This window comes from Paralichthys olivaceus, chromosome 13 (genome assembly GCF_024713975.1).
Source record: "Paralichthys olivaceus isolate ysfri-2021 chromosome 13, ASM2471397v2, whole genome shotgun sequence".
NCBI lineage: Eukaryota > Metazoa > Chordata > Actinopteri > Pleuronectiformes > Paralichthyidae > Paralichthys > Paralichthys olivaceus.
Genome location: NC_091105.1, coordinates 7,695,135 through 7,719,132, shown reverse-complemented (window position 1 = coordinate 7,719,132; position 23,998 = coordinate 7,695,135). Strand labels below are relative to the sequence as shown.

At 43.3% G+C, this 23,998-nt stretch overlaps 2 protein-coding genes across 4 annotated transcripts; one reads left to right on the top strand and one right to left on the bottom strand.

The window, feature by feature from the left end:
- Positions 1–63: 63 nt before the first annotated feature.
- On the bottom strand, positions 64–6,456 carry znf526 (zinc finger protein 526). Of its 2 annotated transcripts, none has more exons than XM_020110904.2 (8): positions 6,255–6,456; positions 5,405–5,842; positions 4,773–4,942; positions 4,068–4,163; positions 3,204–3,976; positions 2,975–3,110; positions 853–2,454; positions 64–642 (listed from the first exon to the last, which is right to left on the bottom strand). In XM_020110904.2, the coding sequence occupies exons 2-8, from the start codon at positions 5,679–5,681 to the stop codon at positions 469–471; spliced, it is 3,228 nt and encodes a 1,075-aa protein (XP_019966463.2). In that variant the 5' UTR covers positions 5,682–5,842; positions 6,255–6,456; the 3' UTR covers positions 64–468. The 2 variants fall into 2 exon arrangements, with proteins under 2 accessions (XP_019966463.2, XP_019966462.2); XM_020110903.2 differs by having other exon boundaries at positions 5,390–5,842; positions 6,255–6,447.
- Positions 6,457–7,431: 975 nt separating this feature from the next.
- gsk3ab (glycogen synthase kinase 3 alpha b) lies at positions 7,432–21,983 on the top strand. 2 transcript variants are annotated; one of them, XM_020093055.2, is made up of 11 exons: positions 7,432–7,501; positions 7,607–7,792; positions 13,649–13,836; positions 14,014–14,097; positions 14,947–15,057; positions 17,121–17,251; positions 17,546–17,750; positions 18,066–18,161; positions 18,452–18,638; positions 18,771–18,848; positions 19,193–21,983. In XM_020093055.2, exons 2-11 carry the CDS (start codon positions 7,618–7,620, stop codon positions 19,258–19,260), a joined length of 1,323 nt encoding a protein of 440 aa, XP_019948614.1. In that variant the 5' UTR covers positions 7,432–7,501; positions 7,607–7,617; the 3' UTR covers positions 19,261–21,983. The 2 variants fall into 2 exon arrangements, with proteins under 2 accessions (XP_019948614.1, XP_069393881.1); XM_069537780.1 differs by having other exon boundaries at positions 7,432–7,792.
- The last annotated feature ends 2,015 nt before the right edge of the window (positions 21,984–23,998 follow it).

Sequence of the window (23,998 nt, the reverse complement as noted above, 5' to 3'; positions counted from 1 at the left end):
ATTTCTACAGTGTTGACTCTGGGTGTGTTAAAATGAATGTAAAGAGACTAAAGGTTGGAAATGTTGATCTTGAAAAAACATTTATTGATTTCACTTATTTACAACAGAATACTTTGACCAAAATCTTAAACAAAAGAAAAGTCACATCTTATAAATGATAAAATCATACAAATTTCGTGAGGCACAAACCTGTGGTACTTCTTCATAATGAATTCCATATTCTTAAATTTACATAATGTCAGTACTGATCCCTCACTGCTTGAGGGGAGTAGACAAACTTTGGTGTTTTTGCTGAACGTAACATGCATTTTGCCATCTCAGCATTCTGCTTTCACTCAGAACTGAACACTCAACCTCACAGTACTCAGTCAGCCGTTGTTTAAGTTGGTATTCAGACAAGTATTTTTCTCATCAGTTCAGCAAAAGCTCTAAAGGATAAAGTTGAGTTTGTCTGGCTGCTACAAGTCCTCAGATGAGCTGAAGTCCGTCCACAGCTACTGTGTCCATGGCGAGGCCGTTCTCCAGAGCTGTGTGATAGATCTCCAACGCCTGCTCGAGAGGCAGCGCTCCACCCTCGCTCGTCTCAATGATGGCGATGGTCTCCCCAAACTCGTTACACATGATGGTAGGGGTTCCTTGTGTCTTAGAGGGGGAAACACAACTCAGAATAAGTTCCAACTAACCGCAAAGAACAGGCACACAATCAAATTTACATGTGATGATTAAATGTCATCGTCTTGCTCTTTCAGCTATAGTTTATTAAAATGTTTCACTCTGATTAACTTAGTGTGTATGACAGTTTGTAAAAACAGTTTTGTGTATTTTCTGTAATGAGTTAAAATCTGTTCCGACCTGCTGAAGATCTGAGGCTTGGATCTGGATGAGCTGAGGCTGCCTGTTGGTGAGCTCCACTGCTGAAGAGTCCACCACTGTCACAGCGGAGCTGGTCTCCATGGCAACTTGAGCAGCAGCCTCCTCGTCCAGCCTCTGCTGCCTGGCGTGCGTCTTTTTGTGGTTCCTCAAGTTGGAGAAGGTCTTGAAGGCTTTGCCACACAGCGCACAAACATGCGGCCGCTCGCCCGTGTGGGTTCGCCGGTGCTCAGCCAGGTGCATACTCTGGATGAAACCCTTTCCGCACACCTCGCAGCGGAATGGACGTTCACCCGAGTGTGTGCGCAGGTGCTCTCGCAGGTGCGTGTTCTGACGGAAGCGCTTGCCACACACTTGGCAGGGAAACGGGCGCTCACCGGTGTGGACCCTCTGGTGAAGTGCGACTCCGGACGAAGACACAAACTGTTTACCGCAGACAGGACACTGGTGAGCTTTAGGCCGCTTCCCTGTGGTGGACCGCGGTCGCCCGGGGCCTAAGGCAAGGTGGCTCAGTTTGTGAAGTCGCAGATTGGCAGGAGAGTTGAGCTTCTTCCCACAAAAGTTGCAATCTAGACCCCCCCGCACATGACTGGTTGAATCCCCAGATTCTGCTGAGGTGGAGGGCTCTGAGCTCAGGTCTCTGCCCAGCTGTGATTGGTTGTGCGTATCTTTGTCCACTTCTCTCCCTGCAGCAGCCTGCACCAGGGTGGGGTGCTGCTCCAGACAGTGGCTGTCTCGTTGCCTCCTGCTCAGGAAGCCAGCCCCACAGTGAGAACAGGAGAAGGGGGCCGGAGACCCGGGGTGCTGGGCGTAGCGATGCGCTGCTAACTTGGTGGGCCAGCGAAAGGTGGCGGGGCAGTCAGGGCAGCACAGCGTTGCAGCGTTGGAGTGCAGCAGGCTGTGCTGACGGAGGTTGGAGGACTGTGAGAAGGAGCGGTGGCACACATCACAGCGGTACGGGCGCACACCAGAGTGGATGAGGTTGTGCCTCATTAGATTAGCTAGAGATGAGAAGGTTTTGCCGCAGTCGGAGCACTGAAAGGGCTTCTCACCAGTGTGTGTCCGTATGTGGTTGCGTACGTGGATCTGCTTCTTAAAGGACTTGCCACAGATTCCACAGACAAAGCTGCGCTCGGTGACGTGGGACTTTTGTCGGTGCTGAACTAACTGCAGCTGAGAGGGAAAGGTCTTACTGCAGGAACGACAAGAAAAAGGCCCTTTCTCCAGTGACTCAGGTAAAGCAGCTTCTGTTGAGCCAGTGGAGCTCGACGTGACGCCGGCATCGGTGTCATCCAGAGAAACGGTGTCTGTGGCTAAACCAGCCTTGGTGGCATCCTCCACCCGCTCGTGCACATCGATGTTACCTTCAAGTGGGGGGGACACCTCCATGTTGTTGTCCTCTGCCTTTTTCTCCACTTCCACTTCTGTCTGAGAACTTTCCTCTGGATTTTCTTCCAGTTTTTCCATCTCTTCTTCTGTGAGAGGGGTCAGCAGGCTGGTTTTTGTAGTGTGAGAAATTCTCTTTTCTCTTGCTCGCTCTAGGATGGCAAGGGCAGAACGAGATGCTCTTCTTGGAGCTGAGAGCTAAATACGACAACAATCATATGTTACATCAATATGTAATCGTAACATGAGGTTGTGGATATTCGTACACCGGGGCCACACTGGGTGCGTGAGTAACGTGCATCACGGAATGTTTTGGCGAACATGTTTTCAGGCTAGAGCGGCCAGATTGGCTGCGAGGGCCCGCACTGCTCTTCTAGTGAGTCGGGGTCTTAACTACTTTGTGAAAGTGAAAACGAGCTTCCACCACAGTTTTGATGTCTATCTGTTGAATATGTCGCAAATATTTGAATCACTGCCTGTACACATTTCAAAATAAATGCCGGAAGATGCGCGGCTTCATACCGTTGAGTCCTGGAATTTAGTTGAGTTCATAGGACTTGTTTTATTCGAGGGAATTCAGTCGTCATACCAGAAACCTCACATCGCGGCGCCGCAGCAGACACACTCCCCGTTAAAACAGACGCGCACGAGATGCAGCAGATGGGCGACGCAGCCGTCACACGCTGCACCCAGTGTGGCCTAGGTGTTATTGTCCTACCATAGAGGCAGACGCGGGTGAGCCAGAAGTTTCCCGGCTGAGGTGGGTTCGACGGTGGTAGAGGTATTTGGTCATGTTGGTGAAGGTTTTGTTGCAGAACTGACACTTGTGCAGTGGGTCTGCAGTGTGGGACTTCCTGTTAGAAAAGGTGCAACAGAAAAAAGTCAAAAGGTTGTGTTAGTCAGCCGCTCATCATTATCTGGGATGTGATGCTGTCTGAGCCACTTACCTGTGCATGATGAGCGTCATCTCAGTGGTGTAGCCATTGCCACAGTCTACACATAAGTACCTGGCCACACCAGAGTGTGTTCGCATGTGCGTCTGCAGCGATGTCACCTTCTTGAACACTTTCCCACACTCTGGGCACTCGTGCGTGCCCTGCTCATGCACACGTTTGTGAGCAGCCAGCCGGTTGATTGAGGTGAAGGTGCGGTGGCAGAGCTCACACTGTTGAGGTTTGGCCCAGCACGCTTCTCTCTTCTCTGCCACTCTGATCCTCATGTCCTCCGCCTTCTCCGTAGCCTCCTCTCTCCCTCGCACCTCCTCGAAGCCACTCATGACCCCTGACTCTCCACTCTCTTTATCCTGGCCCAGGAAGTGCTCCCCCTGGTGCTGGAGGAAATCCTCTGGAGTTTGGAACAGAAGGGAGCACTCTGAGCACTCGTAAGGGTGGATGACTAACACCTCAGCTTGCTGTTGCAGCTCCTGCACAGCAGGGGCCAACCTCAACTCAAGTCTCTGGACGCCGTTCTCCAGGACTCCCAGCTTTGCGGAGGTGCCACGGCCGACAGCAGGCAGCAGAGGAGGCAGCTTGGAGCGGCGCTGGCTGGGAGCAGTGGAGTTGTCTGCCAGGACTTGAGCGGTGAGAATCTGCAGATGCATGGTGGCGGAACCGGGGGTCGGCGTCACAGGGGGGAGCAGGGCGAAGCGGGAGGGTGTAGCAGATTTAGATACAGACTGACGTTTCCTTTGTTGCTGCTGCTGCTGCTGCTGAGCGAGTACCTGGTAAATACACAGAACAACATACAGAGAACAAGTCAAGACTGTGAAAGTATCCATGCATCTGTTGTGAAATGTTTACAAACCAAAGTACCTGGGCCAAGATCTCCCCCGCCTGCTGCTCACTCAGCACATAATTCTGCATACTGGTCAGTGGAGTAACGGTGCCATCGGGCTGCAGCACATACTCCTGTTTACAAGGGCAAAAAAATGTTGATGCAATTTTACAAAATGAATAAGTGATGTCTTATAATTGCAGTTTTAGAACGACAAACATTTTAGAACTAATTTATTCTAGTAGATTATCAGGCGCTTTGAAGAATGGATGTCTGTTTGGTCGTGACACATACATTAAAGTATAATCACAGCATTCATGAATTCAGAAACAGTTTTAAGAGCATAATTTCTTATATTAGGAATGTTTTTTAACAGCGACACCATCAAGCAGAGATTTCCCCAAGTGCTCGCTTTGGATTTATAGACAAATATTCACCAGAAGCTGAGTACGCATGAATGAGTCAGCACACTGGACACAAAACATCGTATTGAGAGGATGTGATCTGCTGCTCAACTTTTCTGCTTCATCCATCACTGAGCATAGTGACACGGTGTAAGAGCAAGAACATCCATTTCAAGGGGCAACTTCATTTACAGACACTACAAGTATTATTATGTTTAGCTGCCTCGACTGAATGAGAACTACAATTAATCATTTATTAATAATTATTAATTCTGACTCGTCACTTGATAATTGAAACAACTAAAATACAGATTGTTGAGCATATGTCTGTCTGCTTACCGTGGGCTCTGCGTTGCTGTGTGTGCTGCTCCTGCTGTGGGTCCGCCGGTGCTCCAACCAGGTCTCAGGTGATTCAAACAGAGCCAGACAGTCGAGACACTGGTACTGAACTGGCCCCGACACCTGAGCCTCTGACCCGCCTTCCTCCGTCTCCATGACCTCACACAGCTCTGACGGACACAAACACACAGAGTTAGTTTGTTCTTACGCTTAAAATGACCAGGGGCAAAATGTCCAATGATTTAATCTGAACCAACAACCTGACTATAAAGTAAAATAGTATGAGGAGTCTGGAGTCAGTTTCACTGAGAACTGTTTGCTTCTTTTGACACGACTGTATTATTACCTCCACCGAGGAGGTTATGTTTTCACCCCCGTCTGTTTGTTCATTGGTTGGTTTGTTTTTGGTTTTAAGCACGAGTGCACAAAAACTGTTGGAGCGATTCATACGAAACGTGATGGAATGATGCAGCAGATCCCGGAACAGTTTCTTAAACATTGTGATCTAGTGTTTTTAAACATTTTAGTTGAATTCATGGATCACTTCACTTCCACAGAGTAGTACATGTACACATCAATACCTCTCCCACTTCCAATTTCTTAAGCTCCAAACTCACGTAAACCAATGTCACCTTGGTGCTCCATCTCCAACCCAGCCTCCCTCATGTGCATCTCCTGGTGCTGCAGCAGCTCCTCTGGGTTCACCAGGAGGCTCCCACACTCCAGACACTGGTAATGCTGGGTTTGCCCCATCGTGGCCTCACTCAACTCCCCTTCCCCCTCTGCGCCAGTGTGGATCTGCTGGTGGATCAGCACATCCTCGAGGGTGTTGAAGAGCTCGTGGCACTCGCTGCACATGTACTGGTGCTCCACGTAAACGCCTTCAGACTCCTCCTGCTGCTCCTCCATGCTGTGTGTGTGTGTGTGGAGTCTTATGGAGACTGCAGGTGTATCATGGAGGGGATCTGTGACAGGTGATGAGGTTGGTGAGAGCTGAAGTGAAACTCCACTGTTGTGTCCCAGAGACTGATCTGCTTGTTTTCATCCAGAGGTCCAGCGTGAGGTCACACCTGTGGAAGAGACAGCATGTGACACAGAGCAGCGTCAGCACATCGTGTGGTGGAAAGAACAGGATTCAAACATGTCAGTGGTGACACAGATAATTCACTGAACAAGCCCCGGGACAAACGTCATTTTCAGGCGTTAGCTTGATGAGGGCCCTCCCCTGCTAACGATGCGACCACTGCCCCACACAGACTACATGAGTGTGAGTTGTCCTCGCAGATGTGATCCACATCGTAGTCCAGTGTGATGGCGTATGGAGAGCTGTTGGCGGCGCTCCCTCAGATACTGAAGACCTTTTCTAGACACCGCGGTTTCCTGACAGCGGCTGCCCGGTTCGTCGGGCGGTCCGTCAGGCGGCGCTACACACTTTTCCCCGTAGCTCTCCGGCTACGACAGCGGGCCCTTCTTTCCCCTTACCTCTCGGCCGCTGTCGTTGTTCCAGCCCCTCGTGTGGTCGCCTCCCACGGGCCTGGGTCTTCTCTCGGTCCCCCGTCACCCTCCGTCACATGGAAATTAAAAAAGCGAACACAGTCTGTGGACGATCACATTTCAAAACGTGTAGAGAAGCGTTTGCCCGCCGATTGCCTCCATTCTTGTGCTGCGAAGACCCGCCCAATGCGGTAGTTTCAACATTTCAGATGCGGTGATTGGACAGGCTGGCTGTCAATCATAGACTTCGCTTTACTGATGGGAATTGTAGTTTATTTTCTGTTATTAAAGCGCAGCCAAGTTTTGCTTCTTCTTCTTCTTCTTCTTCTTCTTCTTCTTATTATTATTATTATTATTATTATTATGTCATTATACTCGGGTACCTTTCCAATGTATATCTATCTGTTGGTGTAGAAACATAAGGAATAATAATGAGGAAAATTGTTTTGTATGTTGTTTCTTTAGTTTATTATTAGTATTATTATTGTTCATGATATTTTGTCATTATTATTTTAACCTTTCCATGATCTATCTATCTATCTATCTATCTATCTATCTATCTTTCTGTCTGTCTTTCTGTCTGTCTGTGTTAAAATATATAGTGTGAAACACACACAGTACAATTATTACACATTTTGACATATTTTCTATCCATACTGTATGAAATACAAATAGAGTGACCGAGTGAGAGACCGTTTACAATGAATACACAAGAAGTATCAATGATTTGGATTTTTTTCTTTGATTTTATTACTGATCATATATTTGTGGAGAACATTTCAGAGCTGATATCCTCCTCTGAGCCATGTTTGAGCATGGATCTAACATTTAGGATAAAAACATGGTGTAAATGAGGCTGTTTTGAGTTGAATTTGAACAGGAACAGTATTCATCTATTGTTTTTTTCGTTACGTTTGAAGCAGTGCTCACCGGTTACTTCAGTTGTATTGGACTTGGCTGTTTGCCCCTGAAACTCCTGAAGTGTCATCCATCGACATAGTGGTGAGGAGATAATGAGTGAAGTTTCGTTTTTGGGTGAACCATCCCTTTAAGCACAATAAACAGTGTTATTTTAGTGCTGTGATGGGGATTCTCAACAACTCAGTTTCCCGTCAACCCTTGCGAGCGCTACGTCGTCGTGCGTCAACTCCCCAGTCCCCCCCCCCCCCCCCCTCCCCACCATCATCGCTGTACAGAGGAAGAAAGGGGGAGACGGGCAGCCCGTACAGAACGCTGTAAGTGTAGTTTTTATCTGAATGAAGCATTAAAAGACACACGGACAGAGCTCCAGTCTGTGTGGGCCTGGTCGCTACTAACGCTCAACCTTGCCCCGGCTTTAGTTGTCACAAATATGAGCGGCAGCGGGCGGGCCAGGGCCAGCTCATTCGCTGAGCCTCCCGGAGCTCCCGGATCCGCTGCAGCCGGCGCCGGATCAGCAGTGGCCGGCGGAAGCTCGACAGGAAAAACTGGGGCTCCACAAGCCACTGGGAGCAGCTCGACGAGCTTTGGCAATTTGAAACTGCCCAGTGAGTATTCATTTGGCATTTCTACGATAAGCCTAGTGTTCAGTGTTGTTAACAGGGTTCGGCCCGTGCGCTATTCTGGAAGAAATGTGTCGGACTGTGTTTTAATGTCGATCTTTGTCGCGGTGCTAACCTTAGCTGGTTAGCTTACTTAAGCTAGCCCGGCTAACGCTAGCTGTGTTTTTTTCATTGAGGAGCCACTGGGATCAACGGCTTTTATCGTACAGCTAACGCTATCGTTAGCTGCCGGTGGCAAACCGAGATTCACACCGTTGAAGTGTTGACGATAGTTAAAGAACGATGTGCCATTTTTTTTTCCGTCATCACCTAACCACTATAACTGGTCTGTAACCCAAGGAGAGGGCTAGTGTTAGCCGGCGCTCTAATGTACCCGTCATTAATATCAAATGTGAGAGCTAACTAGCTTGCTAACGCTTGTAAAGAGTAGGCTGACAATGATCAGTTTTAAGTTTTTAGGCGTCGTCCTCTGTCCAGTCTGATCCTGCACTTGTAGTTTTTTGCCACAGTTGGGTAAAGATGTGGACTGAATACGTGGATATTCACCAACAATGAGAAATCCCCAAATGTCCAAGTTCAAGCTGCTTATTAACCAGCAAGTGTTGACCCCACATTTATGTTATCTAACTGCTTTCCTGGACGCAAACACTCATGCATACATAAGGTCACCACTGACAGCTGATCTTACCCCTGAGTTCATCGTAGGGAATTTAGATATTAGGAAAGGGAGAAGATTTTAGCTGAGTGTTGTGGCGGCAATTGTAAAGCCTCTCTAGTTTTGGTGGTGTGATGACAAGAACTTGCAGAATGCTCAGGGTCGTGTCGCCATGCATCCAGCTATGCAGCAGTAGCAGCTGGCTGAAGATCTGAATGGTCTAGCAGAGGTGTGCAGAGCGACAGGCTGCAAGACACTGCAGGAAATGGCTCCTGTGTCACAGAACATCCTCATAACAAGAAACAATAACCTGAGTTGTTTCAGAATAAGAAGTCAATACTGAGTTCACTGAAAGAAAATGAAGATTAAAGCTGAACTAAGCTGCTGCTTTTTAAGTCTTCACTGAAGTTAGTACGGCAGCTGATCGGCAGATCTTCACCAAGTGATTTGGTTCATTCACATTTGCTGCTTTTACATGCAGAATGGATTTCCCTCCTGCTCAGTTTTTAGAGCGTTTCCGTCTGAGGACAAAGTCACACATATGTGAAGCGAATATATCGAAGGTCTCAAAGTTTACCAAAGTAAACGTGATGCCAAGCCGTGCTGAGATTTGCCTTGCCACAGGAAGCAAATACTTTATCCGCCTCCTCACTCTCATTTCTCCTTCCCTCATGATTCAAAGTGATCATGAAGGAAGGTTTGTCAGAATCGTCACTGCTACATTTGCATATGCTTGACGTGCTCAGAGTCTTCACTTTCTGCTGAATTCACTGACAGCATTGTTTTTGTGACATAGGTGCAGGGACTCAACAGGAACCCAAACAAACCTGCTCTTTCAGACAAAATAGACACTGCGTGACCGTGCATGTATACATGGATTCAAAGAAGGTGGCAGTACATGAAATCTGGCCTTTCATGAATCTGTAGCCTTGGGGCTGTGTTGTTTTGTGCAAATACTATATATATACACATACTCTACTGTAACTGAATAATAGATTTTTTACGCATCTGCTGCTAAATGACGCATCAACAAGGTCCATGGTTTTCTTTCGACATGTCTTTTACCTCTTTTATGTTTCAGTTATTCTTTAAAGGAGCATCATAAATAATTGACAGACAAATTTCAATGAGAAAAAGTCGCCCTTTCTCCAATTTCCCTTGTTGTGAAGCTGGCTGCTTTGAGTCCGTCAAGCTCAAAAGGCTGCAAAACCAGGTCCCATTTACAGTGAACAACAGCCACCAGCCCCAGCCTTTTGAATCTGTATGCATAAACTCATTAAAATAGAAATTGTCTCTCCATCTGTACCCTTTGTCCAAATTAACCAAACTGTTTCACACCCAAAAATAAGCTCTCTAAAAACTCCTGCTTTGAAGGCTGCTATCTGCTAAATCTACACTACCAGTCACACAATACAAATGTGGCCATTAACCTCCTCTCATGGTTGTTAAACAACTTGTCAGCATTTGATGGTGATTTGATCAATGGCTTTAGTGCAGCAGTGAAGGAATAAATGTTCTTCTTTAACAGGTAGCATTACAAGCCTGGATTAAATCACTAGTATTTTATGCCCATTCAGTTGTTTGACACTGTAAACAAAACATCTCAGTGAGAACAACTAAATGGCATCTTCAGCAGTACTGAATAATGGTATGTAATCACTGAAAAGAGGAGTTGACAGACGTGCTGAGAGTGACCGTAAGAGGGGGGAAGGATAAAATATCTATTCATTTTGGCTGATCACAAGCTTAAGGATGGCGTCATGACAGACGTAAAGTGATTACATTTGGCAGACGCACATTCTTTCCTACCTCTCAAATTTTAAATGTAGTCTAAAACAACTCTTAAAGGTCCAGTGTGTAAGATTTAGGTGATAGGGAACTATTGGCAGAAATTTAATGTAAAATAATTCTCATGATGTTTTTACGAGTTCGTTTCATCTAAATTGTATGAATTGTAGTTTTCTTTACCCCAGAAAAGGTCCTTTATATTTAAATACTTAATATTTACATCGAGGGGGTTGTCTTTACGGAGGCTGCCATGTTTTATTTTACATTTTCCAGACTGAACAAACTAAAAACCTTTTGAGTTTTTATGACAACTGAAGGATACCACAGGTTCTTTTTCATGTTTGGAAGGTGAGGTGAGGGGTGTTCAGCTGCAACATGCAATTTCATCACTAGATATCACAAAATTCTACACACTGTACCGTTAACCAAAATAATTTATGAAATCTGAAACGGTCTGATCAAACAATAAGAGGTGTACAAGTCTGAGCAAGCATCTTTCATTACTTCAGTTTTCAACACTTGGTGCTATTGCCTGTTAGTTTTTGTTCCAGTACAGGAGAGAACATGTTTAAGTCACTGGTTTGACCTTTTACCTCTTGCCCATGTTAATTTCAAAATGGCCTTTTAAACGTGTGGTTTATAACACGTCTTATATCCTGTTGTACCCCCCCCCCCCCCCCCCCCCCCCACACACACACACACACACACAGACACACACATCTGTATTATTAGAAGCATACTAAATGGTCAAGTCAGGGGTGCACCAATAATAATCCAGCGTCAACCACTTCAGAGGCATCCAATCTTCTTAAAAAAGTGTTTCATTAGGGTTCTGACTGATTAAGTGGCACAACAATCTCTTGCTTTCTTTTTTACCCTACATAGAAATGATCCTAATCAATTAATATAGTGTGATCAATCAGTATCCTGATTCGAGGTATCTTCAAATGTGACAGGAGAGAAAATGTATGCATTGCAGGAGCGCCATCTTGAGTCTGTTTGAAACATTAATTGTAAATATGTTTTTTTAATTCCCACAGGCCTTTAAAGGTAAACCAGTAGCAATTGCTGATCATTGTATCAAGTTAAAAGTGCACTTAGACTTTACACTTGCAAACAAGCTCAAAGCTAATTACTTGTGAGTGTGGGTACGAGGAAAGTCAATTTGCTCATCCTTTTCCTCTTAGTCATCATGTGCTGATGTATCGGAAACCAAAGCCATTCACTGACAGCTGGGCAGAGTGCTCATCTGTGCATTCATTATTCAGGGGACTATCATGCCACAGCTGCTTCATATTTAATTTGCTCCCCTCTGTCCTAAGTTGTTTAAAAAGAGTGTGAAAGTGATGCTAAAAGGGAACAGAGGAGCAATGTATTACAATACATGAATTTAAAGGAACAACACTGTGGCTCATCTCAATGGCTAAATATTCCCTGTTGACCTCAGGGTAGAGATCAGATCTAGGTCAATCATGTGGATATGCTGCCGGCTGCTGTTTACTTTTAACCTTGACAAAATTATTGGTGGAAAAAAGCCAAAACAGAAAATTATAGTTTTCATTTAATATTGAGAATAAATTGGAGATACTAATCTAATTTTGAATTTATTGAATAACAAAATGTTTCTGCAGATAATTATACAGACTGAAATAGTGGGTAATGAAGCCAAATTTCTGCCTTAGTTTTTGAGAGAATAGAAAATGCTTAATTGTCTGACTCCATTTTGAGACCCAGAGACCAACTAGAGATCAGGAGGGGTCCTGTTGAGACAGGCGAAGTGAGCAAGCCCAGGAAATGGTAGCACTTCTGGGTGTGCTATTGTCCACGCAATTTTTTTACACAGGCTCTGACAAGCCTTTTGGCAACAGGCCTCCTCTCTGATGTTCTTCTCATCCCAGTGTCATTGCTTCTGGTGCCGATTTGTCAAATGACCCAACACGTGACAGAAAACACTGAGCAGTTACTTGACCCTAACTCGAGCTGTCATTGACTACTAGATCTCGTGCGTCTCCCTGCTTGATTTCCAAGGTCAGACATTGGTCTGATAGTGACACTGTTGGACAAGTTTAGGTTTGGATCACAACATCACAACAGGTGATTCTTACCCAAACGTTTTGTATGTTTTTCCGGCACCATTTACCCAAGCTGTTAAAACACACAGGCACCTGTCATAAATACATAAATGCACAACAGCAAATATAAACCTTTTACAAAATCCTATCCACAATATACAAATAAACTGTTAAACTATTATGTAAAAATTAAATAAATGCACCAAATAAAATAATTTGCTTTGTTGATTCTCAAACAGGGGCTGTATCAACTCGTCCTGGGGGGTTTATGTGTATTATTGGAATTGGGACATTGAGCTAATTGAGATTAAAGTAAGTGAAGCATAGAAGTTTGCTTGTGGGGGAACTAAAATCATTTTTATTGGTTCATTTATTCTGTAATTACATGAGTGATATTGTAGTTTAGTTGTGATATGTTTGGAATATTGTTGTAGACTGTTAACAGTTTATTAATTTTAAGACAGTATGGGTCAAGCTCTAGTTAAACCCAAATTGATCTGCATCATATGCATACCTCCAGTATTATAGGGTTTCCAGGGTGTTTCGTTCATGGACAATTGCGAGTCGGCCAACTCCATCTATTTCCGTGCCACCTCCACCTCCTGACAAAATTCTAGTACATTAAAAAACTGTTACAGGGATCACGTTTGTCCCAGGACAAATGAATCACTATGAGTTGATTACTATAGATAGTACCAGAACTTGAGGGAAAGCTAATGGCGCACATGCACTGACCCTGCTGCTTCTCTCTCTCCTCTCTGTCTCTCAATTCGGTTGACAGTGCGTAGCGTGAATGATAGAGACATTCTATAATTTGCACCAGAATCTGACAGAATTACAGCTTCAGCTGGTAAAACATAACTTTTTTGTGGTCAAAACATGTATAAAAAGAACACTGTAAGTGTACTTAGTGGAGCTGTGCAAGGCTCCCTGGGTTTCTGTGGCCATGTGGCTGTTCGCACACAGCCCGGGGTCCCTGGGTCTGTGCCCCGGCGTCGTGCACTCTGCCTGAGGCAGTGGAGCTCTGTCTGCCCCAGGCCTGTTACACCCCCACCTAATTTTCTGCCAGGAAAAACCCTGGTTTCATTGTAGTTTTGCCCGTGGGAGCAAGGGAAAGTGTTGTGAAAGGTTTCAGGAGCTCATTAGCCTGTGTAGTGTGTCTACTGTCTAGGGAGGCACCACATTGGTCACAACCATTCAAATAAGGGAGAGCTTGTTGATATGTAACTTCTCTCTGTGAATAATGTTGGTTTAAAGTGAAAACTGGTGCAGGTGATGATGATTCTATATCTTTCTAACAAGGTGTATTTGTGCTTTTATCCATAGGAGACAGTGGCAAAGTGACGACGGTGGTAGCTACACCGGGCCAGGGCCCCGATCGCCCTCAGGAAGTGTCCTACACAGACATAAAGGTTATAGGAAATGGCTCCTTTGGTGTGGTCTACCAAGCTCGCCTCATTGACAGCCAGGAGATGGTGGCAATTAAGAAAGTTCTCCAAGACAAGAGGTTTAAGGTTTGTTCAAAGACTGTTGATAATCACAGTGCTATTTTATTATAAGCACTGCTTTTTCTCTGCCTGGATTACAATATGAAGAACTCTAGTAACTGTCCTGGATTAACTGTATCATTTATATATTTTTCACAATTGACATTCTGTATTGTACTTCCATTTTACCTTTCTTCATTGTAGAATAGGGAACTGCAAATTATGAGGAAATTGGACCACTGCAATATTGTGAGGCTACGTTACTTCTTCTACTCCAGTGGTGAGAAGGTATGTATGCTCTGACTTTTGTCCTGTAGGAATCAAGTTCCCAGAAGAAACATAGCCCCCATGCTCCACCAAGTTCTACTTGTCCAGAACATGCGTGTACTACATAAATGGAATACTACAGCTGATGGATTTGTGAAACACTGACGAGCAATATTGCCTTTTGGTCCTTAAATTCTGATCTGTTTGCTTTAGAAACAAAATATTCATGTCCTTGAGTTCCTCCGAACAAGATGGGTCTTTTATATGCAAATTATGCACCGTGACATGCACTAAATCTTATCTGACATAGCAGGCATAGCATGGAATTTTCATAGCCATAGAATCCCAGGATGACAAATTCATTCCAAATTCACCTATTTCAAGGGTAGAAATCCTTGTATCATATTTTATAATGGAAAATGTTATGGTTTATGAGTAAAATACTGCGTTGGTGTCAGCCAGCCTAAATATTCTCCCCTTAGCAATAGGAGGCTTATCAATCATGTTGACATTCTTAATGATGGATGCGTTTCATTTCTTATAAGACTCAAGTTTAATATCATGCAACAGTTTAGTTAGTCATTGTTTGTAACAAATATTTAGTTAAGATAATTTGTTCAAAGCCTAAACTAAATATTTAATTTCTTATTCTTATTATACTTAATTGCTGCTTATGGCTATAGTAATTATTTTTTGTTTACTCGCTTATCGCATATTCAATCCAACATAGCTTCCAGACTGGTTTGTTGAGCAGGTTATGCTCATAGAAGTGGATTTTTTGTGATATTTTTTTTATCTGGATTGGATTTAGATGCCACTTTCCACTTCTAACCATACGCTCCCTTTTCTTCCTTTTGTCGTCCTCTCCAGAAAGATGAAGTGTATTTGAATCTGGTGCTGGATTACGTCCCAGAGACCGTGTACAGGGTAGCTCGGCACTTCAACAAGGCCAAGACAACCATCCCCATCATCTATGTTAAGGTAAACACATACACATACAGCTGGATGTTTTCTCTTCACTGTTTTCACCACACTACTGAAGAAATGTTGATTCAAGTCCAGTTATTCAGGCATCACACTCTTCATTTCTGTCTATATCAAGAGGTTAAAACTATACTTATAGTCCTTGAAGCAATTACTGTGTGGTCAGCCTAAATTCTACTTTTTATGATCACAATTTTGTGAAAATCATGTTTCATCCCTGTCTGTTTATCTCAAAGCTGCAAATGCAAATTTAGTTGACATTTTCTGAGTTCATTCAGGCAATTATGAGGGATTAATGTATCTTTAGCTGTAACTTTAAATGCCGAATTAGTTTGTTTTTTGGGAAGCCCTGGTCTCCACTCTGCCAAACAGCATCATGTGCTGTATTTGTAACAACATTCTGAAGATAAACAAATAGACTTAAAGTCATAATCTGCAGCTCCGACATCACATATTTTTATATACACTAATGAGCCTCATTTGTACTTGGTTACTGATTTTCATGACTAACTGCTTCTTTTCTCTCTCATGTGTCAGATATTAAAATGGGTTATCTTTAAATATTTAATTTCAATCTTTTGGATTTAGTCTAATCTAAGTCTATGGTGGATATAGTAAGTAATCATCTAGATGTTATGAACAACCAAGTATTTTCCCATTTGTATTTCACAGACAATTCACTGTTTAAGGATTACAAAAGCAGAAAGGAAAAGATAGCCCCATGGGAATTACTGTGTTTGTAATACACTTGGTTCCCTGTCTAAAAGGGTGCTCATTTTAAGGAGAGTGTTTGTTTGTTTACTGTGTCTGTAGCAGCACAGAGGACATTATAGCTGTCTCATGGCCCATTTCCCCTCCTCATCCTGCTGCTCCCCTGTGGCTTTGAGATGCAGACTGATTTCTCCCATTTTCTTTCTCCTCTGTCATCTCTCCTTCCTCCAGCGACACACTTTCACCACAGAATGTCTGGGTCTCAAGTTATCACCATTGTCTCACTCTTTCTCACCCCTCTCCTCCTCTTATTTCTCTCTCTCTCTCTCTGCCCCCCTTTTTAACCATCCTCCCTCAGCCATCTTGTCTTTAATCATTTTGTAATCTGTGACCGTCCTGCTGTCACTGCATCCTGTGGGTAATAATGGTGATGATGACAGTGATTTTATATGAAGACGCTTACCATCTGCATTCCACAGACACATCAAATGGCTGCAGAGTAGAATGTGTAGACAAATGTCAAACAGGGGTTGGATAAGGATGGTAACGCGCCTGCAGGGATCATTTTTCACTCTTGTGAAAGGAAAAGTCTGGAGAATGTTCAAACCAAATTGTCTGAAAACAGCTTTATTTGCCTCAAACTTACCAGGTCATTTAAGGTCACAAAAAACTACCAGGAGTTATACTGTGCAGTTATTCGACAGGGTAACTACAAGTTAAACATTGTATTACCAAAAAAGAAGGTAGCACTATTAGTCGTAGAAAATATTAAATTAAATCACCATCAGCTTCAATACTCTTCAGTATTTTCTATTGCCTTCTGTATGCAGTAAGTTAAGGTGTTATTGTGTGTGATTGCAGGCTGTCAAGAGATTTACATCTATAAACTAAAAGTGTTGTGACATTGGATTGCGATGCAGGAGGCTGATCAGTCATTTCTGTGGAGTTTCACATCGTCAACACTGTCACTATTAATTAGTTAAACCATCTATCCAATTTGTGCCCAGGCTGAATTCATTTAACTGTTCATTTAATCAGGAATCACAGTATTGTATCATACAGCTGGACAGTACTGGAAATATTCGATACTTCTAGAGCGATTAGACATTTCCCTAATGATGTTCCGTCATCCTTTTAATTTGACCTGTATTATGTTGAAATTACATATTTGAAATAGAAAATAAACTATGCACAAATCCTAATCCCGCATTGGAGATAGGACACCTGAGTAAGCAGGAAGATCAGGGAGAAGGACAATAGTGAGGCATCATCTTATGTACAGAATATGTGTATGATTCTGTTGTTAAACACTGACGGGCATCATGCCAAACCTCCCTGTCCCCCCTCAGGTGTACATGTACCAGCTGTTCCGCAGTCTGGCTTATATCCATTCCCAGGGCGTGTGTCACAGAGACATCAAGCCCCAGAACCTTCTGGTGGACCCGGAGACGGCCATCCTCAAACTCTGTGACTTTGGCAGGTCAGTAGCAGACGCTGCCTCTGGACATGTCTGTCTGTCTCAATCACTCTTTGCATTGTGGTAACTGTCTGTCTATCAGCATGCATGTGTATTTTGCTGTCTATTTGTGTAGCCATCTGTTTCTGAGTCTTGACTTGTATCTGTCAAACAGTTTTACCTCCCTCCCTCCCTCCCTCCCTGTCTTGTTCACTCACATGCTGCAGTTTTGTGAAACAAACACATGGAGAAATGAAAGGTTCATATTGACTGACACTCCTTTTTTGTCTGCTTCATCTCCCACCCACCACATTCTAGTGCTAAGCAGCTAGTTCGCGGGGAGCCGAATGTGTCCTATATCTGCTCACGGTACTATCGTGCCCCAGAGCTCATCTTTGGTGCCACTGACTACACGTCCAACATTGACATCTGGTCGGCGGGCTGCGTGCTGGCCGAGCTGCTGCTGGGCCAGCCCATCTTCCCCGGGGATAGTGGTGTGGACCAGCTAGTAGAGATCATCAAGGTACAGTGAGGATGCTGCAAACTGTGGAGGAAAGCCATATGATGGCACAGGACGTGGTCTGAAGTTTGGAGTTAGTTTTAGAACAGTTTGACCATAAAATTTAAATTTAATGCTTTCAGAAGCTTAGTTTAGCAAATTCCTCCCTGACAACTTAACATGTATTCTGAAATTTAAAGACTAGTGTTTTTAATTAGAGACATTAGGACAACATGATATTTTGGTTAGCAGCTACACTGACTATCCCTTCTACGCACAGGACATTCCACTACTTGTGATTAATATTAATGGACATTGATTTTTACCCTCGTTTGTCAGGTTCTGGGGACACCGACAAGGGAGCAAATCCGGGAGATGAACCCGAACTACACAGAGTTCAAATTCCCACAAATCAAAGCACACCCTTGGACAAAGGTAGGTTTCTACTTCTGGAATACATTAATGCTGGACATCAGTTAACCACATTCTCTTTGTGTGAGATTTCAGTATTTTTATGTCTCTGAAACAGCTTTTTTGTTCTTCAATGAATAGGAAATATGCCACAGGAAAATATAATATAACTTAGGTTGTACAAACTTCTCACATTTTTGCAGGAATAGAGCTTTTTCCATAAAGAAATGTTTCTATAAAATCTTTCTGGTAGGACTAACTTTTCTCCAGTTATCAGTAGAGAACCCTAAATGTCTGTCTTACACTCCCTTCAGGTGTTTAAGCCTCGTACTCCACCAGAGGCCATTGCCCTCTGCTCTCGACTGCTGGAATACACGCCAGTGACTAGACTCTCTCCTCTGGAGGCATGTGCACACGCCTTCTTTGACGAGCTGCGCCAGCCCAACACCCGTCTGCCCAGTGGACGAGAACTGCCGCTCCTCTTCAACTTCAGTCCTGTTGGTCAGTTTGCCTCCATTTCATTTAACTTCATTCATAATTTCTCCTTTTTAACTTTGATTCCCTTCACATGTCATGCCATTTCACCTGTAGTGTTTTATGTGTAATTAAACATTTGCTTTTCTGCTCTCTCAGAGCTGTCTATTCAGCCCCAGTTGAACTCCACACTCATTCCTCCTCACGCTCGTGCACAGACATCGCCTGCCTCACATGGTATGTTTGGCTGTAAAAAATGAATCAGCATTCTTTTTAATGCTACAGTTTTCATTGATACTGAAATTTAGATTTTAAAATGCAATGTCATTTTTGTTGCTGAGCTGAATAAACCTTATTGCCAGTTTAACCCTGAACAACCTAATATTCAACCTATATGTCCTATATTATACATATCTTAAATTTAGCCCAGTTAAAAAAACCTTCAGAAACACATTGTTAAAGGATATAATGTCAAAGGATAGTTACAAACAATGGAAACTTAATTATCTATCAAAATACTTGACTGAACTCTTCCTGTGACTGCAACTGTGACAATTGTTATTCCTTCTCTCTCCCTGCAGAGGGCAGTGTCCCAGACAGTACCGCCCAGCCCAGCTCAGCACCTGGATCCATCAACAACAGCACCTGAGCATCCATCCCTCTGTCATCCTTTCTTTTTTTGTCTTCCCCCATTTTCCTTTTCTCATCTCTGCTCCTCTCCCTCTCAACCTTCGTCCTGGCTCCAAACCCTTCAAATACAAAAAAAAACTATACACACCCACATCAACACCCAGCGTTGCTATTTACCCTGAATGTTAACCATTTCCAATAGAAGGCGATTTCCGTGGCTGCTGCGAGCTTTAGGACGATGTGGGTTGTTTTAAGGACAGCTAAGTAGCCACGTGTTGGCTTAATATAAGCTGCTGTTCTCAGTCCTTGTCCGGCCTATTAGAATAAACACACATTACATTGGTTGGGTAGGATGTTTGGGAGATGAGGAGGGAGGTTGTACATGTTGTGTGGATTTACTGTATTATAATTGACAGTTGACTTTTATCCCTTTTTTTGCTCTTTTTTATTTGTAATTTTATGTGTGGCCGTGGTGCCACTGGATGGGGTCTTGACTGGCTTTGGAGTGGAGAATGAGGGCCATGTGTAAGGCCGGACTGATAGTGACAATCATCTTTGTAGGGTTGAAAAATGTCAGACTTGTAGACGAGTAGCTTTTCTGTCATTTTCCACCCTGAACTTTTCTCAATTATTGTCAGTTCACTCAGCCCAGCGGTGAACAAATGTGAAGAATTTATTTTTAATCTCCCAGTTTGATACCAGACGGAACATATTGGCTGATTTTTGTCCATGTCATTTTAGATGAGAGGTGGTTTTAAATTTTATTATAAAGCAGGGCACTGCAGCCCATCTTACCGTTTCTTTTTGAAGATTGGCTCCTCAACTGCCTTTTTTATGTGAATGAGTGGGAGCTTTATGCGAGCAGAGTGCACATCTTCAGTTTCTTTTGTATAAGCTCATGTTGTCATTGGTTAAGATGGAAACCATGCGTTTCATATTGACTCTCAAGTGAGTATTGCACATCTCCATAGGGAGCAGACGGGAAGCAAAGGGGTGAGTAATGTGTACTGTCCAGCAGTGAGCATTACGTCACACAGAGGGAGTTGGTTTGGGGCTCCACTTTCATCTAAAACAGAAGTCTCAATGTTTTAAATGTCGCCTAGCACTGTTGTGTGAATAGTCACCAAATTAATTATGTCACTCTCACGGTGTTAAGTTTCATATCAGCTTGATTACATTGAAGAAAGGCGCCAGGTGAGGAAGGTACAGGGAGAATACTGTCCGAGTTCACTGCTCACCTGGTTTTTCATTGTTATTTCAGCTTGTGGAGACAATTACTTTGTGAGCATGAGGAGGATTTTGTTGTTTTGCTGTGTGTGAGAGATTCGTTGACACCCTCTTCGTCCCTTCCCAAACAGCCTACCTGCGACGCTCATATCATTTTCTTCTTGTCCTGTACTGATGAAAGGAACCGTTCTCATCCACACAGCCGAACGGACCACAGTTGACACGGAATACTTTCTTTCTTCTGCCACTCAAATGTGCATGTTCAGCCCATGTTCACCACATTATATTACTTCCACTAATCTCAGTAAGAATCTGACCAGAAATTATGCTCAAACCCCAGAAACCCAACAGCTTTTGGAGCCTCCCCCTGATTCCTCCTCACCCTCATCCCTTTGCCTTCTGCTTCCCACTTTCCTCCTCCTTTTTTCACTGCTAAACTGTAAATATCAAGTACCTTTTATTTTATTATTTTTGTTATTATTGTTATTATATTGTTCTTGTAATTTTTTTTCTCTAGTAGACCGGCGCAGCCGCAGCCGGACTGTTTATCCTCAGTCGCAGTCTGTAAATACGATTTCATTTCAGTCCCTGGTTCACGAGGGGAAAAACAGAACAAAATGTTTCATTTTTATTCTCTCTCCCTCCATTTCTCTCATCATAATTTCCCCTTTTACCCCCATTAATGTTGTCATAAGTGTTTTATTTATTGTATTGTGTTTTTTGAGGGGGTGGGAGTGGGGGAATCTTTTCTTTTCCTCTGAGGTGGTAAAAATTTCGGGATTTGTTTTTTTTTTTATATATTCTTTTTTTTTTTGTTTTTATCCAATTTTTAGTCCGGCAATGTCACATGCAAAACAATTTGAGATCCAAGATACTGTACACAGATCCAGATGTTGGAGTGAGGTGTTCAATCAGTGTGTATTTAGCTGCACATGTTAGTCAACAGATGGAACTTGGAAGTTTTCACTTAACTTCAATGTGAAGGGAATGTTACAAACCTCTAAACGGAAAGGGGTTGGTGTTAGGGGGGAGCGTCGATCACCATGTGCGAGTGTGTGTGTGTGCGCGTGTGTGTGCGCGTGTGTGTGTGTGTGGAGGAGAGGAGAAAAATGAATCGTCCAGTGACATGTATCATCTCCTGTCTCAGACGGTCTTGTTCTCCCTCACTGTGTCGCACAAATGCAACAGGTTCGTCCTGTTGACCGTATGTATGTTTCACAGATTGTGTGTGCGTGCGCGTGTGTGTAAAAACCATGAACATTGTTCTCTATATTTTCCTAAATGAAGCGCTGACTCAATGAGCTATTTTGTTTTGTCTCCATTGTCTGGTCTGTCACACTTAGTTTTTAATTTGCTGTGACCCTGCTCTTTTATCGTCTGAGGGGGGAAATGTCATTGTTGGGAACAGAGTGGTTGGATAAAGGAGATGATGAACAGTGAGGGATGAAGGGAGAGAGACAGTTTTTGTTTGTTGGTATAAATAATTAAACTCATTAATAAAGTGATGAAACTGTCCCTGTGTTACATTCATGATTGAATCATACCGGAGTAATTGAGCTGCATTTACATGATCACAGCAACGTTCACAAGACAAAATTATTGACTAACAGCTTGTTTAATCATATTTCACTTATCCTGTGCTTACAAAGAAATAACATCAGGAATGTCCAGTCCAATTAACCAAATACTGCTACAGGTTATAATGATAAAAACAAGCATTAACAATCAGATAAAATTGGCAAATGCTCCCAAAAATGCAGGGTTGTCCTAATTAAATAGATTTTTTGTTTGAGGATACTAAGTACAATATCAGGATACATGATGAGGGTCTAACCTTATCAACTCAACTTGAGACTTTGTAGAGAGTCACTGTTATTTACTTTTTGTGTGTGTACAGTCTGCTGCGATTTCCCACATTGATGCTTCAGTCAAATAACCACACAGCATGTCCAGCATTAGTCCAGGTAGAAATCCAGTAGAGATTCATTAATTAAACAGAAGATTCACATGATGGTATTGGGACTTTTACACAGGTAAAGCATTTGACTACTTCATCCTGTGCTAATGAATTATGCTAATTAACTGATGAAGCCTAGTGGGCCAGTTGTTGTGAGTTGGGACAAAGGGGCCTTGAGATATTGTTGTGTGATTCTGACTGAAAACACCTGAGCCGTGCTTCAGAAGGTGGAGGGAAAATGACTGATGCTTCCTGCTGTTTTCTCCTCATGCTGGCAACTCTCTTGCTGGCAGGATGCGATCTGTTTTCAGTCATATATCACCATAAACAGAGGTGTGATGACGCTAAGAACAAATGTTTGTGTTCAGCCAGTGGGTGCAGAGGCATTTATCTTTTCTTGAAGAGGAGCCGTTTCTTTCTACCCTGTGTTGTTGTAATTTACCTTCAAGCAGTTTCTTCCACCAAAAAAATGTCCAGACTGGAATGTGAAATTTTAAATGTGCTAAACATTATAAACTTGCATATCAGGCACGAGTCCTGGGGTCAGCTTCAGGTTTGTATGAAGCCTTTTAATGAAGGAGTGGCTGAAACAAGGCGCTCGGCTGGAGTGGTGAACTCTGGGAAGGACCAGTTGGAGGATGATGAAATCAGAACGGTTGTTATGGGAACCGCGCCATCGCAAATGTCAGTGAAAAATGTTTTTGACCTTGAGTAATGAAATCTTCCACAGTTTGCTGTGTGTTTGCATTCGTACTGTTTTGTTCAGTAGCACTCTTCCTCATGTCTCGCTCTCTCTATCTCAAAGTATCTGAGCATTAGATTGAATTCATGTCTCATTTGGCTCCGTGACTTTCAGCTCACACATCTCAAACATGGCCAAGCTTCTTTGTGGCTGCCCTAACAAGGACCAAGAAAGTTTCACCCACACAAACTGTCTCAGAGCGCCTGTGATTTTTCATTCAGAGGAGAAGCTGCAGTTCTCTGCTGCAGAAGAAGAGCAGGATTTAATGAAGTCTCAGGGTGTTCATGAACTTTCGTCTTTCGTCTTTCTCTGGGTTCAGTAGAAAATATTTATAGGCTCTGGCCGAACCTTTGCTGCCTGGCACTTCAACTAAAACTTGTTGGTTACCTGAAGCCTGCCCCTCAGGTTCAGCTCAGCTTTATCCTCGTATAACCTGGTCCAGTCCAATATTATCAATTCTCCCCTTTCCAGCTACTTTTAGCAATAGCTTTTATTTTCCTCCTACAGGAACTGCTCCAGCTGCTGACATGTCTCATTTTCTTGAAATAATCTGAGTTACCAAAATGTCAGTTTACGTCCTTTACAGATCAATAACTAACAATAGCTTTACCTAGAGCTAACTTTCACTTGATATAGTGCTGCCTATAGAGAATGAAGGAACTGTGATGAAGAGTCCTACAGCTCCCTGATAACTATCCCAAAGTGCAACTGCACAGTGAGTCCAGATCCTGCTTTGGCTTCTTTTCATTTCACATTGAGCAGCCCAGGGCAAATTACATGTTTTATTGATAAACACAGTGAAAGTAAACAAGGGTATTGCAACAGGGTAAG

Coding starts and splice junctions, on each gene's coding strand:
- znf526 (XM_020110903.2), bottom strand. CDS start 5,681: ATGGAGGAGCAGCAGGAGGAGTCTGAAGGCGTTTACGTGGAGCACCAG. Junction 4,943..5,389: donor CCAAGGTGACATTGGTTTAC/GTGAGTTTGGAG, acceptor TGTGTCCGTCAG/AGCTGTGTGAGGTCATGGAG. Junction 4,164..4,772: donor ACAGCAACGCAGAGCCCACG/GTAAGCAGACAG, acceptor CCTTGTAAACAG/GAGTATGTGCTGCAGCCCGA.
- gsk3ab (XM_020093055.2), top strand. CDS start 7,618: ATGAGCGGCAGCGGGCGGGCCAGGGCCAGCTCATTCGCTGAGCCTCCC. Junction 17,751..18,065: donor AGCTAGTAGAGATCATCAAG/GTACAGTGAGGA, acceptor CTCGTTTGTCAG/GTTCTGGGGACACCGACAAG. Junction 18,639..18,770: donor CTTCAACTTCAGTCCTGTTG/GTCAGTTTGCCT, acceptor CTGCTCTCTCAG/AGCTGTCTATTCAGCCCCAG.